General features: G+C 58.5%; 6 protein-coding genes across 6 annotated transcripts; 2 read left to right on the top strand and 4 right to left on the bottom strand.

The window, feature by feature from the left end:
* Positions 1–452: 452 nt before the first annotated feature.
* Positions 453–2,138, bottom strand: BKCO1_3000214 (glucan endo-alpha-glucosidase agn1; the record flags this gene model as incomplete). The annotated part of the gene is made up of 3 exons (XM_020274113.1): positions 453–1,351; positions 1,436–1,988; positions 2,040–2,138. 3 exons carry the CDS (start codon positions 2,136–2,138, stop codon positions 453–455), a joined length of 1,551 nt encoding a protein of 516 aa, XP_020134653.1.
* Positions 2,139–3,065: 927 nt separating this feature from the next.
* On the bottom strand, positions 3,066–3,903 carry BKCO1_3000213 (uncharacterized protein; the record flags this gene model as incomplete). The annotated part of the gene is made up of 3 exons (XM_020274112.1): positions 3,066–3,449; positions 3,541–3,666; positions 3,730–3,903. 3 exons carry the CDS (start codon positions 3,901–3,903, stop codon positions 3,066–3,068), a joined length of 684 nt encoding a protein of 227 aa, XP_020134650.1.
* Positions 3,904–5,836: 1,933 nt separating this feature from the next.
* Positions 5,837–8,086, bottom strand: BKCO1_3000212 (amp-binding enzyme; the record flags this gene model as incomplete). Its single annotated transcript, XM_020274111.1, has 5 exons — positions 5,837–6,806; positions 6,901–7,316; positions 7,373–7,792; positions 7,842–7,979; positions 8,033–8,086. 5 exons carry the CDS (start codon positions 8,084–8,086, stop codon positions 5,837–5,839), a joined length of 1,998 nt encoding a protein of 665 aa, XP_020134651.1.
* Positions 8,087–10,407: 2,321 nt separating this feature from the next.
* Positions 10,408–12,111, top strand: BKCO1_3000211 (amino acid adenylation domain-containing protein; the record flags this gene model as incomplete). The annotated part of the gene is made up of 1 exon (XM_020274110.1): positions 10,408–12,111. One exon carries the CDS (start codon positions 10,408–10,410, stop codon positions 12,109–12,111), a length of 1,704 nt encoding a protein of 567 aa, XP_020134648.1.
* Positions 12,112–12,832: 721 nt separating this feature from the next.
* BKCO1_3000210 (beta-lactamase) lies at positions 12,833–14,011 on the bottom strand (the record flags this gene model as incomplete). Its single annotated transcript, XM_020274109.1, has 1 exon — positions 12,833–14,011. The coding sequence occupies one exon, from the start codon at positions 14,009–14,011 to the stop codon at positions 12,833–12,835; it is 1,179 nt and encodes a 392-aa protein (XP_020134649.1).
* A 716-nt stretch (positions 14,012–14,727) lies between these two features.
* Positions 14,728–17,828, top strand: BKCO1_3000209 (f-box domain protein; the record flags this gene model as incomplete). Its single annotated transcript, XM_020274107.1, has 10 exons — positions 14,728–14,854; positions 14,928–15,045; positions 15,093–15,129; positions 15,179–15,206; positions 15,257–15,293; positions 15,346–15,571; positions 15,635–16,543; positions 16,619–17,440; positions 17,543–17,731; positions 17,781–17,828. The coding sequence occupies 10 exons, from the start codon at positions 14,728–14,730 to the stop codon at positions 17,826–17,828; spliced, it is 2,541 nt and encodes an 846-aa protein (XP_020134518.1).
* Between the last annotated feature and the right edge of the window lie 408 nt (positions 17,829–18,236).

Here is an 18,236-nt window from a genome sequence, read left to right as displayed (position 1 = left end):
GGGAGGAGGAGCAGCGGCACTATGAGGTTCCGGGGAATGGGCCGGTGTTGAGGCTTGGAGGCGTCGATGGGCATCCTCTGCGGAGTGATGATGGGGTTAAGGCGGAAATGGATGGGAGGGGGGTGGTGGGGGAGTTGGATGCGGGGGTGTGAAAGGAGGGGGGTGGGTGGTGGTGAGTGGATGGGGTGGTCGGGGCTTGGGTGGGTGGGTGGAGGTTTGATTGGGGTTTGTTGGTGTGGTGTTGGCGTTTTTGTAGATTTGTCTGGCTATCTTTTCTCTTTGGTGATCGTGGTGAAGTGGAGGAGGCGAGGAGCTCTTGCTCTTCCGCTTTGGCGTCGGCAACTGTTCAAAAGGGATCGACATTACACTGTCATTCCCATGTAAATATTACAAGTCGGTGTGATTATGCAGTCTAGTAGTCCTAGTTTATAGTCATGTCTCGTAAAACCCTCTCAGCACAAAACCCAAGTACCCGTCGCGGAGAACAACAAAGTCAAAAGCGCAGCAAGCACGACGAATCGATCAATCGCAACAGCCCTGACGCCCCACGAATCGTCATCGTCATTCCCCCCCTCATCCCCATCCCCATCCCCATCCGACGACTTCTTCGCATCCTCCACACACCCACCATCGTCCACATCCTCCTTCAACTCCAAAATCTGCGGATTGAGATTGTAAATCCCATCCGGGCAATCCGCCGACACCTCCCTCCCGCCCTTCGCCACAGCCACCAGCCCGCCATCCGCCCTCCTCACCTCCACGCACTGCCTCCCCACCTTCACCCCCGTAAAATTCCCAAAATTCAACCCCGCCCCCAGCCCCGTCCCGCTCCCCAACTCCTCCCCCGCACTGAACCCATGCACCGTCCACCCCGCCCCGCCGTCCCCCTCCCCCACCACCACCGCCCACGTCGCCACATCCGCCGCGACCTCGTACCCCGCCGGCTTCTCGTGATGCAAATCGCCATCGTCTTCGTCGGCGCACGCGGTGCCGGCCGCGAGGATGGGCTTGAACCACAGGGCGCCGGTGACGGCGGCGCCGGCGACGGGCGCCATGGCGTGCGCCGCGGCGTTGGCTTTGAAGGCCGTCGCGAAGGAGCTGAGGAGCGGCTGGATCCCCGTGTGCGGCGCGTCGGCGTTGGCGTAGACGCGCATCTGCGTCGTGTTGTCCTGCTCGGGCCAGATGTTGCCGATGTAGTGGGACTCGGGCCCGTCGTTCCAGGTGAGGATCTGGGTGAATTCGGGCTGGTCGGGCATGTTGAGGATGTTTTGGATGCGCAGCGGGAGGTTCTCCTCGCCGGCGCGGTAGATGTTGGCGCCGTAGGAGTTTTTGTATTGGAGCATGCTTAGGCCTGGGTGTGTGGTGGTTAGTATCGCGCACGTTCGGTGGGGGGAAGGACAGCGGCGGTTTGGGGGGTGTGTGTGTTGGGGCCTACCGATCATGTACGCCTTGTTTCTTTCCTGCGTCCATTCGGGCTTCTCGTCGACGGCGACGAGGGCAGGTGTGCTTTGCTGGCCCCGTATCGGCCATGTCGACTCCCAGCTGAACAGACCGGCAATCATGAAGCCCCACTCGTCCCACCAGCCGTCGGACCCCTGGAGGGCCATCAGGTCGGCGAAGTCTGGTATGAAATATATGTTGTGCGCCCACTTATCGCGCCATTGGCTCCAGTCGTGTTGGCCGAAAGTACCACTGCCGTAGGTACTTATGACAGGATATCCATCAGACCCTCGGTAGTAGGCGGCGTGGCCCAGGAAATCCGTCAGTATTGAGTCGAAGTCGGACAGGTTCTTGGGCGACCAGAGATCCATGCTGATGAAGCACTTGAAATCGGGATGGGTTGCGGCCGCGTAGTCGAACATGGTGCTGAGCAGCGGGCGAGTCTCAGGGCCGAGGGGGTTTCCCATGTTGATGACGAAGCCGTCGAGGCCCATGGCGGCAGCGTCGTCGACATCTTGTCTTATGTGGTCTTCGAATATAGTGCCGACCTGGTGTTGGATGAGCTTTGGCTACGGGCAGCGGCCTCGACCTGAACGGACCATGTAATGAGCGAATACTCCTTTGGGACCGCTGGCAGCCGTCTTGCCGGCATACAGAAGGCCGACTATAGCGGTGGGCAGGCACGCGGTTAACCGCATCGTCGGAATTTAGAGTGGGAACCAAGCAGAATCAAGAAAGACTGTGGGAACGGCTCTTTCTTCCGTACGCCACCGCGGGCCCGTTTTAACAAAAACGGCAGGGTGATGGGCACCGCTCCTGAGAACCGCTGTGGATCCTGCAGGATTCGCTGGAGCCACTTCTCGTATATAAGTTCGTGAAGAATCCACTGCCCAGCTCTAGAATCCAACAACACGGCATCCCGGTGGCGTTCCGCACACCCCTTTTATGTCTTATCGCAACGGATTCTGTTCGACGCGCTACCGTGCGCGGGAAAGCGCCAGGCCCTGCCTGGCGATAACACCTATAATTAGGTGCAGTGGACCGTCTGCTGCCACTGTGATTGGAGATTAGCCGAGAGAGATGTGACGTCGTATTTGACCTTGGTCGCAAAACGCCTCTGACGTGGAATGCGATCGACAGAAATCGCCCCTTCAGGCATCGCTTGCGTGGGACTTGGATATCGAAAATACCGTGCTTTGTTGTGCCAACTGCAATGCAATGTCATCACTCGTAGTATGTCAACATTTTGCGCATGATGCGGTATGATGGAAAAAATATGTCTTGATACATTTGAAGTCTTCAAGATTCCTTGGTAACCTGCAATACGGGAACGTGGACATGTCAAGCGAGAAATATAAACGATGCTTGGTCTCTGCAAGGAGGATGAAGAAGCGTTGGAGGCCTTGACTCGAATGTCTTCACTGATAACTAATTACTTCCCGGTAGACGCAGTAGGGTCTTCTTCGGCGCAGTCGGATTCCTGAGGCTCGCCATTGATACCGGTGTTGTTTGAGGTTGCCTCATCGCTGCAGCTTTTGTCGTTGTCGGCAGTATTACTAGTTCTAGAAACGTTGTTAGTTGAAGAGCGGTGGGTGGAAGCGCCCTCATGGTTAGAGGTGTTGTCGCTAGAAGCTGGTGGTACGAACGTCACTGTCTGAGGTCTCATCATCACCGTTGAAAATTTTGGCGATGGTCGAGGTCAGAGCATCGGTCGAGACGATGTTCGTGATGTTGCCGTAGGGTGTCTCGGTCTTCGCGGTAGCCAGGTGATAGGCGGCAATAGCACGACGGAAATGCGAGTCGACCTGGTTCTTCTGGTTGGCAGCCTGGTCCGAGTAGGAGCTGTTGGCCGGGAAAAGGCCAATCATGTTGAACATCCACGCATCCACCACGCCGCCGACCTCGCGGACGGAAGCGGGCACACGGAATTCGTTCTGAGTATCCATGGAAATGAAGTTGGTTGCGGAGCTGCCGAGCGCATCCATGAGTTCGAACATGGACTGGGCAAGCTGTTCGTTTTATACAAGATTTAGCTTATGTCCTCGGGTTTGTGATCACGTCGCCTGAAGTGAAACTTTGGAAACATAGAGTAATACATACGTAGGAGTAAGCTTCGTAGACCAGCTGAACATCTTGGCTCTCTTCAGTGAGAGTCTTGCTACCGATGGTGAGCGCGATGTTCGACAGAACAGCCTCATACATGTCATCGATCTCCTCGAAGACATCCTACTCAGAAATTGTTAGTCAGCCTGAACAACGCCCATTGTAAAGGAAGACTTGTGTCCGCACCTGCATCGGGCCGCTGTTCATGGTGGAGTTGATCGCCACGACAAGATCCTTGATGTCAAACGCCTGACGGGCCAGCGAATTACCCGTGTCTTGGAGGTTTGCAGGGCTCATGGTTGCGAACGCAGCACCGCCGATCAGGCCGATCGTGGTGGCGACAGTCGTAGCGAACTTCATTTTGACAGAGAATGACTAGGTAAGTGGCAAAAAAGAGTGTAGGGATCTGTAAAGACTGGTTTGAGCAAGTGAGTGACGAAAAACAACAAAAAAAGAGTGACTTGTGGACGTGGTTGGCTCAAACCAGGGCTGCGGGGGCGGAAGAGCGCCTTATAGTCCAGAGCCCGAAGGCTTCGGTTGCGCCACAAATGCTAATGCGTGAAACAATATCGTCCCGTATGGGGTCGTGCAATGTCGATATGAAAGCATGCTGGCGATTAATTGGTCTACGAGTGCTTGGCGGGTTTAGGGGCAACCTTGAAGACGGCTGCGATCTGCAAGGCCGGTGGACCGCGTCGGGTAAAGTATGCTCGCAATATCACGTTATCTTCGATAGTTTTGCTTGGTAAGGCTAGTACCTTCCGCAAGTAGCTCAATCGGCGTTATTTCTGGCACTTTTTCCGAGCAACGTTTACCCCGTGTTCATAAAACAACAGCTCTACGGTGGGTCTGGGAATACGAGAGCGCGATCTCCCACCCCTCTAATTTCATATCTGAGTCGCTGCAGCCCCTAAATAATCACTCTACTTGATCATATACTGCCGAAGCTCTGCTACTTGTGCTATCACAGTGCTGCACCAAGTATCCAACAAGACCGCACTGTCGCAAATCCGGCCTTTCTACCGAAAACAACACTTCTCTCGATGTCGACCTGTTCTTGACTTCGCCGGCTTCCAACTACGATACGGTCTTTCTGTACGAGGATGCCCTGCATTCATTGACACCAGACGAGTCTGTGGCCAAGCCCGGAGAAACATGTTGATGAACCCCAACGCAAGAATCTCGAGCCATCACAACAGTGCGATAGGGCCGGACGGAAATAATTCGTTTAAGGGTTTCCCGGTCTGCGAAAAATGAAAACTCATTCCGAATTCCTATTATTGCCGCGATGGGGCTGAAGCGCATGCTTTCATGCGTCCAGGATCCGTTGGCTCAGCTCGGTACTGCGTTTTACTTCTCACAAAAGACGAGCATGCCTTTCCTCGCAGACACGGTCGCATACCTATGCCCAATCAAAGTTAAAGCAACATAGCTTCACAGCTGGCTTCGGTCCTGGCTGGCCATCCGTCGAGATGCTGTACAGTACATGCACTGGATCCAATGACCGGGGCCTTTTCGAGCAGGGTCAAATTAACTACGTTCCGAGGACCACAAACCAACAAGTAGCATCGTGGGTACCGAAAGGCTGCCATCGACTCTAGAAACACATCGGAAGATACGAAAACCATAAGCAACAATGATGGAGGTACTATAAAGTCGCCTCGGCCCACCGTGTAAGACAATCAGGTCGCCGGCATCAGTATTGCAACGCGGCGAGCCAAATACAAATATTATCGGAACACCGCTGGCTAAAAGATATGTGCACTCGTCGGCAGATGAATGCTCAAACTGCGTATGCAAGGGGAGAGTGTGGTCGCGGGAAACCATGGACAATCACGCAACAAATCATGTGAAAGCTTTCGGGGACGAAACAATAAAATTAAACAAAGTATATACAAGAATTAGAATCCTTCCCCATTGCAATCTAACCATCTCCCATTCCAAAACCAACTCCGAATAAACAATTGGTATAAGCGAATTTCAAACGCCGACCGACCGACCCAATCCATCAACCCATCAACATAATGGTGACATGCGCGTAACCGCATGCATCCTCGTCATCATTCAAATCATGCCTTCAACAAGCAGGACCAAACAACCAATGACGTTCTCAAATGCGCTCAACAAACGCTTGAACAATGCTTTCATCAACATCCCGCGTGAACCACTTTTGCATCTGCCAACAAAGAACAAACAACATTAGCAGCAGCAGCAGCAACAGCACCAAAACAAAGAACGCGGTCTGCATCAAGCAGAGTGGACGAACAAGCAGCGACGACGCCGGCGACGCAGCTCAGTGCCTGCCAAACTCGTGCCTGACAAGGTGCAGCGAATGCGACCAACCGACCATGACGCGCGAAACGAGCCTGTCTTTCTTCGCGACCAGCTTCTTCAGCTGCCTCCTGATCGAGGCCGGCTTCTTCTGCGCGTTCGTGTCCACAGAGAACGTGGACTGCGCAGGCATTGCGATGGCGACGACAGGGGCCTCCGGCTTTGGTGGAGGGCCACTGGACGCGACGTCTTCTTCCCCAACGGCGATCGGAGGCTCCGCAGCAGCAGCAGCAGAAGCCATCTCGACCTGCGACCGGACGGTCGAGAGCGCGTGGCCGATGGGTGCGGTGTTGTCCTGAGGCTCCACCGGGTTGCTCCCGAGCGGGTTGGCGCCGACGCAAGACATGGCCGAGTCGACGCGCTTGTGGACGGGGGCCTTCGGAGGCGCGGTGAGCTGGCCCTCGCGCAGGACGCGGCGGAGGATCTTGCCAGTGCCGTTGCGCGGCACCGAGGGCACGAAGACGGTCTCGGCGGGCATTTTGTACCCCGCGAGGCGCTGGCGCAGCCAGAGACGCAAGACCTTTTCGTCGATCAACTCTTCGTCGGCGGTGCTGAAAACAGCCTTTCGCACAATGTACGCGCGGATGAACTCTTCGACACCATCGGCCTCCTTGACACCGATGACGGCTGCGTCGGCGATGCCCGGGTGCTGCATGAGCTCCGACTCGATCTCCGTCGGCGACACCTGCCAGCCACGGACCTTGATAAGCTCCTTCGCACGGTCGACGATGAACAGCGAAGGGACGCCGGTGACGGGGTCAGTCACGCGGTGGCCGATGTCGCCGGTGCGGAGATAGGCGCCGCAGGGCGTGAAGGCTTCGGCGGTGGCGGCAGGATTCGATATGTAGGACAGAAGAGGATGCGGGACCCGCACAAGTAATTCGCCCGAGACATTGTCCGCCGTGATGGGCTCGCCATCGTCGTCGACGATTCTGTGCCATGCAAGTCAGCATCCGGCTACACGGGACACGGGGACGAAAGTGGCTTGGAAAAGAAAACACTGCGAAGAAGGTCGAGATTGCATACCTGATTTCGAAGCCTTCGACTGGTTGGCCGACGCTGTCATCCTCACGCCTTGTGCGATCTTGGACACACGTGATCCAGCCAGACTCGGTCATCCCCCACACACCTCGGATGCATGCGTCCTCGTGAAGCAGATCATACAAGGGTTTTTGTTGCGCAAATTTGACACTCGCGCCGCCCATCCAGATGGACCGCAGGCTGTCGAGGCCTTCGCGCGTTGCTAGCTCAGACTTAGGCAGAGCCATAAGCACTGGCGGTGGAACGAAGGTCTCGCTGATCCGGTATTGCGCGATGGCATTAAGGAAGGGGGCTTCTGCGTAGCGGCGCATGATGTATGTGGGGATGCCTTGGCGGATGCTCGAAGGCAGGATGGGGGACCCGAATGCGTGGAAAGGTGGCAGGGTCAGGAGGCGAGAGCGCTAGTCTGGATGTCAGCCTTTGTGCGAGTATGTGCGAACGGCAGGAAAAGACATACAGCATAGCCAGTCTCTCCACACTGAGCAGCGGCTTGGGATACATGGTAGGAGTGAGTGATCATGGCGGCCTTGGGCAGACCAGACGTTCCGCTGGTCGAGTTGTACGTAGCCACAGTCTCGTGGGGGCTCTGGACGCTGACCCAGTCGGCTTCGCCATGTTCAAGCAACGAGTTCCAGCTGAGTATCGATGGGTTTGGGTTCTCTGTCTCGGTGTCGAAGGCGTAGATCCGGTCTGTTGATATGCCAGCTTGCTCGACAGCCGTCAGGGTCTTCTGCAGCATTGCAGGCTCAACAATGATCAGACTCGGCTTGGTCAGGTCCAAGTGGTGACGGATTTCATTTGGAGTGAAACCCGGGTTGACACCGGTGAAGACGGCGCCAGCGCCGATGATGCCAAGGTAAAGGATGGAGTAGTCAAGCTGAGCTGGGGTCAGAATCACCAAGTGAAGAGAGCAGGAGGGGTCTTACATCGTTGAAGGTGTTTACACAGACGCAGTCGCCCGGCTGGATGCCCTGAGCACGCAGGCCGGCTATCAGTCGGCGGGTTTTGGAGACGATCTGGTTGTAAGAGTACGAGGTGGAAGGCGACAGGGCATCTATCAAGATCTAGAAGGCGGGTAAGAGAAGGTAACGCGGAGTGCTGGGGTTGTGAAGCGTACTGGCTTGTCGGGATCAGGCAGGTTACCGCCGAAGGTCCAGGAAACGAGATCCATATTGCTGCGTCGTACAGTTGTCGTGGAAAGCGTGGCACGGGTTGACTGCCTGGAGAGAGGTGGAAGTAGGACAGCTGCACGCGCGGGCTTTAAGGTAGGCGGGTGGGGAGTGAATGCAAGCGCTATGGCCATCAAGCGGGACAAAGCAGCGCGGTGATGGAATATTGAACAAGGCAATGCTCGCTAACAGCTGCGCAGGCAAACCCATGGTGACAGGAAACGGCGAGCTGAACGTTTGAAGGCGTCATTTTTTTCGGCAGTCGAAGGCCGGCGCAGGACTGGCGCTTGCGGTTCGCGCAGTATTGGGCCATGCTCGAGCGACTAATGCGCGCTCGCGGCGAGGACGTGGCAGCATGGCGTCTGCGCTAGCATCGTGCGCTAGCAGCGTGGTGTTGGTCAGATCGAGCCGAGGGCCAGGCAATGAGTGGGCTCCAGGCTCACAGGCTGTAGCATCGAGTCGAGGCTAGCGGCGTGACGAGCTGCAGAATCACGGCAAGTGGAGCCTGCAGCACCCAGCGAGGAAAATCCGGGTGGAGATGGGGTGAGCGGCGCGCAGGGTTGTCGGTGAGGTGTGGGCGAACCGAGCACAGATAGTGGTAGCCGGTGGTGTTGAGGCGCCGGCCAGGCACCCACCCCGGAGCCTGACGGACGACCCGGACGACCAGCCGCGGCCCGAATTGGCGGCACAGCGGGCGAAAAGAGCTAAGCGTTGGCCCGTCCTTCCCTCGCCGTTGCTCTTTTCGACGACCACCCACACCGCCTGCCGACCGCTGAGGCAGGAGGTTCGCGGCTCCCTTCCTCCTGCAGCAGCCTGCACACTCCTGACTGCGGCGGCAGTTGGAGCTGCGCTGCCGCCGCCCGCCTGACGCACTCGCGCGGCCCTGCGGCCCCGCGGCTCCTCGACCCTGCAGCACCCAGGTCAGCGGCGCCGCCCACGCTGAAGCTCGCCCAAGCTCGCCGCAGCTCGCCCACGCCCGCCCACGCCCGCCCACACCCCACGCCGCCGCAGCCTGCACACCGGCGCGGCGTCAGCAGGAGTTTGGGGCTGGCTGTCGAGCCGCGCCGCCTCCCGAGGGGCTGGCTTGCCAACGGCGATCCCGCGCTTCGCGTGCGCGCGTGAGCCCCGCGATCTGCGCTCTCGCTGACCTTCCTTGCGCTGCTCTCCAGCGCGCGCCATTCGCACCCCGGCCCTTATGCGGATCTATTGGAAGGGCCCCGCACTGCTTCTTGGGCCCCTCCCGCCGGGCTGGAGAGTGGAGCCCATGCCGCCCGTCTGGGAGCATCTTGGCCTTCTCCCGATTCCCGCGACGCCGCTCAGCCCAATCCATCGCCTTATCTCGAGTCAGGCCAGAGAGGAACAGTATGCTACGCCGCCCGCGCTAGCGCCCTTCTGGAGCCTCCGTTGCCCATGCGGCTAGCGCCTGAAGAAGGCGCACTGTCTCATGCCCACCACATGCGCAGGTCCCTCTGACCTCAGCTGCTGTCTTGACTCTCGCGTCCGGATCTAGCTGTCGTCTCGAGTCAGATGCGATGCCCCCATCCGGACGTCCACCACGCGAATCTCGATCCCCTCGAGTCCTGCGTGTGCCCGTGTGGTTGCGAGCCTCCCTCGACGGCTGCTGACCGCCCCCAGCTGGGCCACGGCTGTTGCTCGGCTACCCGGCGCGTCGAGAGCCGGAGCGTCGAGCGAGCGAGGCGCCGGCGCGGAAAGGGTGACGGCGTGGCGATCAGGTCCTCAGCCGCGAGTTCTTCAGGTCGCGTGTGATGCAGGTGCGCTATAGTGCGGTGGAGCCCGCCACCATCCGGAGCGCGGCACTGCATGCTGCTCCTGCCGAAGCAACGCGCAGTGACCGTGGACCACGGTGGGGCAGAATCCATGCCGCCAGCTGCCTCCTGGACCGAGAGGCCGCAGCTGCGTGATAGCCGATATGCTACTCACACTACGCATGCAGGGCGCCGCCTTCTCTTAAGCCCGCTTTCTCGCGCCTTTGCGCTCGCCGCCCGCCATTGTATGTTGCCGCTGTGCTGCTTCGTGCCTTCCTCCGTTGTACTGTGTTCTGTTACTAGCGGCGCGCATAAACACCCTGTTGTCGTGCGGACTGCGCCGCCGAACAACGGCTGCTTGCCGGCAGACACCTAGTTAACACCTCTGCCAACCACCCTTAACATCGCACGTTGTTTTCCGACAACCTCCGCAGTCTCTCGGTCCACCCAGCTATAAAGCTTCTGGACCTCCACCGCCTGTCGTTCTTCTTCAAACCCGCAACCCTCTTTGGCTCGCTCTTTGGTACTTCTTCACTTCCACCGATATCGCCCTTGCCATGTCGGACCTCAAGGAGAAGCCGCCCGCCCATGTCCGCAACGACAGCGGTGTGAGTGTCAGCAGGCCGAGCACTGCTCCTGGCCCTGTCAACTCTTTCACTGCCAAGCAATTCGCCGACTACGAGAAGCGCCTCTCTCAGGACAGCATCGTCAAGCCGCTCGGAGTCTACCTGTCCCGCCGTTCTCAAGAGGATGATCCGCCTCGTCCGGTCACGATGCCCGGCTACGTCAACGATGGCTTTGCGTCCAAAGATTTCGCCGCCTACGAGAAGCGCCTCAGTGCCCTCTCCAGCGAGAAGGCGCCTGAGATGGAGGCTGGCGAGCTGAAGGAGTCCGGAATCACGCTCGAGCTCAACAACGCCATCACTGTCCCCGACAAGCGTTATCCCAAGGTCTTCCGCAACGTCCGCCACAAGATCTTGAGCGTCTACCGTCGCATTTCCACGCTCATCATTATCGGCAACCTCATCGCTTTGGTCCATCTCGTCGCTACCGCCGGATCCCCTCTGGACGTCAACCCTAGCAACCTTGCAACGGCAACCGCTGTCAACATCTTCGGCACCATCGCTGTTCGTCAGGAGTGGATTGTCAACTCTCTGTATGGAATCTGCCTTTCGACTCCGCTGTCTTTCCCACTCCGCGTCCGCCGTCTTCTGGCCAAGGTTTACGAGAATGGAGGCTTCCACAGTGGTACTGCCTACGCCGGCACAGCCTGGTTCACCTTGCTCTGCGCTACTGTCACCCGCCTTTTCATCCACAACGATCTGACTGCCAACCCCATTGCACTGGTTGCTGTGGCCTATGTCACCCTGGCGGTCCTTGTGGTCATCCTGGTCTTCTGCTTCCCCTATATGCGCATGCGCTGGCACAACCACTTTGAGTTCTCGCACCGTTTCCTCGGCTGGCTCGCGGTCGGCTGTCTTTGGGCCTTGATCATGCTCGTCATCGAGAACAAGCGCGTTGCCACCAATGTCGCCTTTGGCTCCGCTCTCATCACTGAGCCCGCCTTCTGGTTCCTCATCGCCATCACCCTCATGATCATCATGCCCTGGCTGCTGCTTCGCAAGGTGCGCTTCACGATCGAGAACTTGTCGGACCACGCGCTTCGTCTCAACTACAACGAGAAGCTCGCTCCTTTCCGTGGTGTTGCCATTGCGGAGTCGCCTCTTGGACAATACCACTCTTTTGCCACCTTCCCCAACCCCGAGTCCGACTTGCCCCACGGCCAGTCGATCATCGTTTCCAAGGCTGGAGATTGGACGGCATCCCAAGTCAAGGACAAGACCAATGAGCGCCACTACTGGCTGCGCGGTGTTCCCAAGACGGGAGTTCTTGGCATGTGCTTGATCTTCCGCCGCGTCGTCATCGTCACTACTGGATCCGGCATCGGCCCCTGCCTCGCCTTCCTCAACCTTCCCGAGAGCCTCCGCCGCCCCTGCCGCGTCATCTGGAGCTCGCCCCGTCCGGCTGCCATCTACGGCCAGGGCATCTGCGATTCGGTCAAGAAGTGCGACCCGGATGCGCTCATCTGGGACACCAGAGCCATGGGCCGCCCGAACATGGTCCAGCTCACGTACAACATGTTCCGCGAGAGCGGTGCTGAGGCTGTGTTTGTCATCAGCAACCCGAAGCTCACGAAGATGCTCGTCTACGCCATGGAGAGCCGCGGCGTCCCCGCCTTCGGTCCGATCTGGGACTCGTAAATGCGCCGACGCGCTTGTTCAGCTTCTTCATGATTGATGGTATGTCTCAGCAGTGCTCACTCTTTTGGTTGACCGCATCACTAACGCTATCCGTTGTAGGTTGGAGTTTTTGTTTTCCAACTTGCGAATTAGCAACTGTCACGACCAAAAGCGTCTTCACGACATGACCTAACGATGAGTTTTTATACCACTTTTGCGAACACTTTTGGGGAGGGGATGTCAAACGGCACCGACACAGCTACCTGGCCATTTCGCGAGAGATGGGCTCCGGTGGTGCTCGGGGTGACTTGCTTCTCGTGTCATTGGGAGTTTCTGGTCCTTTGCCACTTCAAAATTGTCTTTTGACGGGAGTCACACTAGATTGAGTTTAATCTTGCTGTTCGTACGGTGCAGTGGCACCAAAGATAGATACCACCCTCCTGGGCTGTAGTAATAAAACCATGCGCGCTACGGCGCACAACCTTACTTGATTCTTCCACGTATTGTGTTTTATTGTTCCTCTACCCCCGGGACACCGTTCCCTCGACGCATGGCTCTCAGTAAACTATAAAAAAAAAGTGATTCAGTGTATCGAAGTAGGAATGCTCACTGTAAGAGGTAATACGAGAGTAGCTACATAGTGTTCAAATCGTTGAAGTCGTTCAAGATCCCCTCTCAAAAGTATCGTGGTGAAGTGACTATTGAAGTGTTGTAAAACCGCGTAGAAGCTCAACCCAACCACCTACGCTGCCCGAAGCCCCTTATAGACAGCCTCAACATACGCCTTGGTGCGATCGTTCCCCAAAATCGTCATCTCCATCTTATTCATCACATACGCGACGGTCATCCTCCTCTCCAAATCCATAATCACAATCGACCCGCCCCACCCGCCCCAAAAGCACACGCGCGCCCCTTCCTCCTGCGCCTCGGCAGGGAACCACCCCGCGAACGTGTCATTGCCCGTCAGCCCAAACCCCATGCCGAACCGGATGGGCAGCTTCGTCACGAGGTCGATCCCGTTGGCCTGCTCCTCGAAGACGAGCGCGATCGTCGCGGGCGACAGCAGCCGCACCCCACCAACCTCCCCGTCCAGCGCCAGCGCCGACAGCATGCGCGCCACGCCCTTGGCGTTCGAGTGCCCGTTCGCCGCGCCCAGCTCGCCGCGCCGCCACACGGCCGTCTTGGTCTTCTCGACCAAGTCGTTCGGCGGCGGCGGCGGGGGGCCGGCTTCAGCCCCAGCCTGATCTTCTGGCGGCGGCGGGGACGGCGGAGACGGCGGAGTCGGCGGAGGGATCATGTCGGCGACGCGAGGCCAGTCCCGCTCGCGGGCGCCGATCTGGAAATCCGCGCCGAGGGGCCCCGCGATCTCGTCGGCGACGAAGGCGGCGAGGCGCTTCCCCGTGGTGCGGAAGACGAGCTCGCCGACGAGGTGGCCGATGGTGACCATGTGGTAGCCGGAGGCGGAGCCGGGCGGCCAGCGGGGGGCCTGCCGGGCGAGCAGCGCGTTCGCCTTGGGCAGGTCGTACATGTCGGCGCTGGCGATGGGCGGGTCCCACGCGGGGAGGCCGGCCGTGTGCGACAGGATGTGGCGGACGAGGACGTCCTGCTTGCCGTTGGCCGCGAATTCGGGCCAGTAGTGGGAGACTCTTTCGTGCGGGGAGAGGAGGCCGCGGTCGATGAGGACGAGGGCGGCGAGCGAGGTGATGGCTTTGGTCGTCGACCAGATGGTGCAGATTGTGTCGGCGGTCCAGGGGCGGGTGCGGGCTTGGTCGGCGTGGCCGCCCCAGAGGTCGACGACGTCTTCGCCGTCGATGTTGACGCAGATGGAGGCGCCGAGCTCGTCGCCTGAGTCGAGGTAGGACTGGAAGAGGGTTTTGACTTCTTGGAAGCGGGCGTCGCATGTGCCCTGCGCTTGGGCCATGGTTGGAGGTGTATGGCAGTGGAGCTTTGTTGGTGAGAAGGCTTGGAGGAGAGGTGATGTTGAGCAGTCCAGGTCGGCCGCTGCTATATATCTCTGATTGCGACCTGTATTTAGACACCGCGGCTGACAGATGAGCAACAGCGTGTCTGCCTGAGGGATTACCGGAGTGTGTGCCTGACCTGGCGGTGTCCCGAAGCTGCGGAGCTTCCTCGCTATATAAGTCGAGCTTGTCTGGCGGGGTAAGTAGTGTCGTGTGCATGGGGCCGAATCCTTTAACTTTAAACATGTCGGTGTCCGAAAACCGTTGTCAGCAGTAGTGCCTACTTTGCCCGATACTTTCACCGCACGCCAGTGGTGCGCCTATAACGGCGACTTGTCGTCGCCGGGCACCTTCGGTGTGCCGAGGTTTTGGTTGGCTCCTGGCAATGTAGATGGATTATGCGTGAAAAAGCTACCACGAGTGCCGTTACCAGGCGACTGGAAACAGCTATGATGGTCTTGAGCGTACAATTCTCAGATTGTCATTGTTGTATGAGGCCGAGAGTAAAGGCGCTCACAGCTGGCGCTTGATGAGCCAGGTGCGACCGGGAATCCTTAGCGCCAACTATTGTGGACTAGCCTAGGCAGCCGGCCGGGAGGTTCCCCGAGCGCTCATAGCTGTCCATCACCGGCCACCTCTCCCAATCCTCACAACTTCGACCTGCACACTCCAAGCTATGGGTTTCGACATTTTCTGTGCCGTTTGTGCCGGCCCTGCCTGCGCTTATATCCATATCTGCGACAAATCTCGCAAGCTTGCACTCAGGGAGAAGCGCGAAGAGAATCCCAGCTTCACTGAGAAAGGTTTGTCACCGCTGCATGATGTCATATATCTATTCTATGGGCTTTGCTAAGACGCGGGACCGATTGTTTGCAGATTTCGACAGACACGAGTTCCGTGGCTATGATCCGGAGATTGTCAGCCAAGAAGACGTCCAATGGACATACAAAGCTCAAGTTTTAGGCTTCAACCCCAACGCTACTGGCCTTACCAAGTAAATGAACCCGTTCCGGCTGCGCGGACTGACTCTAATCGAGAAAGAATGTACATCTCTCGACCAGCGAACTATGAGGACTACGTACTAGACTCGTGACATCCGAGCACCGCCAATTCTGACGTTAATGCAGGGGTGCATGAGAGGTGTAGAGTCGGACGGTATGTCGTTTCTGTCATTCTATGTCGCCATGTTGACCGAGGGACTCCAGATCCCAATTTTCCCCAAGACTCGGACGAATTTCAATGGTATGAATGAACCAAAACATGTCGAAGAATACTTTACTTAGCTACCAACCAGCTATCGCGTGTACGACGCCACCCAGACGGCTTGCTTCCCCATCCACGAGCCATGTCTCAAGCTGCTGACCAGAGTTCTTTGCGGCAACGATAACGTCGACAATCTCGACAAAGACGCTCTGTACCATATCATCTCCGGCTTGATGGGCTGGGGCTTACCCGAGCTAAACTACGGCGAGCCATCACAGCGCTACGACCAATGCTGGTGGTCCAACCCGGGAGAAGAGGTGCGACTTCCCCTCCACCATCCCCGCCCAGGACACACCCGCTAAGAAGCGCTCAAATCAAAGATGATGGTCACCTACCCCCTCAGCAACCCGACCTTCACCGTCCTCCTCCGCAACACCGTCTCCACCGACGACTTCGCCCTGCCCGCCCCCGGCACGGCGGACGCCCTCACCTCGGCCTCCCTCTCCGCCCGCGTTCGCCACGACCCCTTCGCCCGCCTCCCCTACGACATCACCCACCAGATCGCGCTGCTCGTCCCCGCCGAGTCGGTCCCGGCCCTCGCCACCGCCTCGTACACGATCCACGCCGCCGTCCGTTCGTCGTCGCAGAACCCGGGGTTCTGGAAGCAGGCGCTGCGGCGCTGCATGCCGTGGTTCTGGGAGCTGCACGTGCTGATGCGGCACGGCACCGTCGATCCGGACGAGACGGATTTCAAGGGCCTGTTCCTGTGGCTCGAGGCGTGCACGCGTCCGCGCCGCGGGCTGGAAGGCCCGTTCATGGGCGTCGCCAACAGGAGGCGGGTTTGGGGCGTGTGCGAGCAGTACGATGCGCTGTATGTGCCGAGGCTGAGGGCGAAGGAGCGCGAGAGGGCGGTGGCGGCGGGCAAGGGAGAGGCGGCGGGCATTTGGCGCGGTGCGGTCAATACGGGGCTGCCGGTTGTGGCGTGGCCGGTGCCGGAAGGGGAGGGGTTGAGGACGTCGACGGCGCAGTGGGTGTGTGATTGGGACGAGGTCAAGGGGAGATCGGTGTTGGAGGTGACTTGGGATGAGGAGCGTACGTTGATGGGGTTGACGCTTGTGGTTGCCGGGGAGAGGAGGGTGTTTGGATCTGATGGTGGCGGCAGGTTCGAGTCGAGGCTCAAGAAGGAAACAGTCGAGATCGAACAAGACTGCTGGGTTCAAGGCCTCATTTTACACCTGCCCGATGTTTTCTCCGGCGAGAAGACCGAGACTTCGATCAAGGGGATGACGGTACGTTCCAGCGATTACATACGAAGCTCCCCCCAACTCTCACCGAAACACAAATGCTTACGACACGGCTCCCAGGTCCGCACCACCCACAGAGATTTCAAGCTCGGTGACACCAACCCCACGCACTGCCAGCGCCTGCTCCCCATCTCCCCCAACCACATCCTCATCGGCATCACGGGCCAAATCACCAGCTACGCAAACCACCCATCCAACACCCGCATCCGCATCGCCCGCCTCGGCCTCCTCCAGCACCTCCACCCCTTCGCCCCCGCCACGACGACGACGACGACGACGCCGCCGCCGCCTCCCCCCCTCCCCCTCCTTCACCAACCCCTCTGGACCCCCACCCACCCCTCCGACCCCCTCAGCCAGCCCTACAACTCCACCAACCCAGACCCCATCCCCATCCCCCTCCGCGCCCTCCCCGCCACCGCCCGCGCCCCCAACCGCTACCAGATCCAATCCCCCTGGCACGCCGACGTCGTCCCCACCCACGCCCTCGTCTTCGCCGCCTCCCCGCACGAGCGCCGCGCCCTCCGCCGCATCACCGCCTGGCTGTACGAGGGGAAGCATGTGTGCTGCGTGCGCGCAGAGTACGCGCGCGGGTCGGGCGTGCCGGCGCGGGAGATCGGGGCGGCGGGGGTGCTGAGGGCGATGAGGATGTATATGAGGATGAGGGGGGAGGGGAAGGGGGAAGAGGGAGAGGGAGAGGGAGAAAAGGATCGTGAGGGCGTGGATCATGGCGGCGGGGCGGTGCCGGGGGCGAAGGGGACACCGATGTGGTGGAGGGAGTGGGCGGCTGGGTTGAGGGAGGTGCGGTTGGATGTGGATGGGGCGGGGGGCGAGGAGGTGGTGGGCGTGGATGTGGTGAGTGAGGGGGGAATTCGCGCTGTGAGGGTGAGTGGGTTTCTTTTTAGTTTTCTCTTTTTTTTTAAAAAAAAATTGGGAGTGTTTGCGTGGTGGTGACCGCGTGCTGACTGGAGTTGTCGCGACACGCAGATTCGGACGAATGAAGGGCAGGTGTACTGGGGCGAGTCGCCCATTAAGGATTATTGGCGGTTTGAGAACAGGGAGGCGGGAGAGGGAGAGAAGATTGCGGGTATAGCGTTGGCGTTTACGTTCGGCAGGCCCGGGAGTGACGAAGACATTGCGCATCGGTGGGACGATGGGTCGGGGATGGTGTTGAGGGTGAGTTAAGGGGCTTGTATGGCTGGATCAGTGCTAACCGCTAGAATAGGACCGTCTGCAGTTGAGTTGGCTGGCTACGTTGGTGGCTAATGAGTAACTTCGACTGAGTGAGGGATGAGAGCTTTATCGCAACGATAAGCCAGTGTCATGTCACGCACATGTTTGACTTGCAAGTTATCGGTCTCACCAAGTTGATGTTGTGACTAAGGCAACTGCTGACACAGCTGTTGGTGGTACACGTACAGGATAGTGTAACGAGGAGGTAGAAGCACACTAGATATGACTTGCACGGACAACTGATATGAAATGTGTGGTTTACCATCGAGAAACATGGACTCGCTCGATATACTAGTCTTCTATACAGACAGCCCCTTCGACAATCACAGATGTCAAAGAGAAACACAATTAAGCCCATTGGAGACAAACCTCGCCTGCCTGCAGGACAAGTGTCACAAGTCCCAAAGGTGGTATCATCACTCCTCCCCCCCATTTTCTCCTCCTCAAA

The sequence above is a fragment of the Diplodia corticola genome (genome assembly GCF_001883845.1).
Source record: "Diplodia corticola strain CBS 112549 chromosome Unknown scaffold3, whole genome shotgun sequence".
Classification (NCBI taxonomy): Eukaryota; Fungi; Ascomycota; class Dothideomycetes; order Botryosphaeriales; family Botryosphaeriaceae; genus Diplodia; species Diplodia corticola.
The sequence above is the reverse complement of the archived record's forward strand: the minus strand, read 5'-3'. Positions and strand labels throughout refer to the sequence as shown.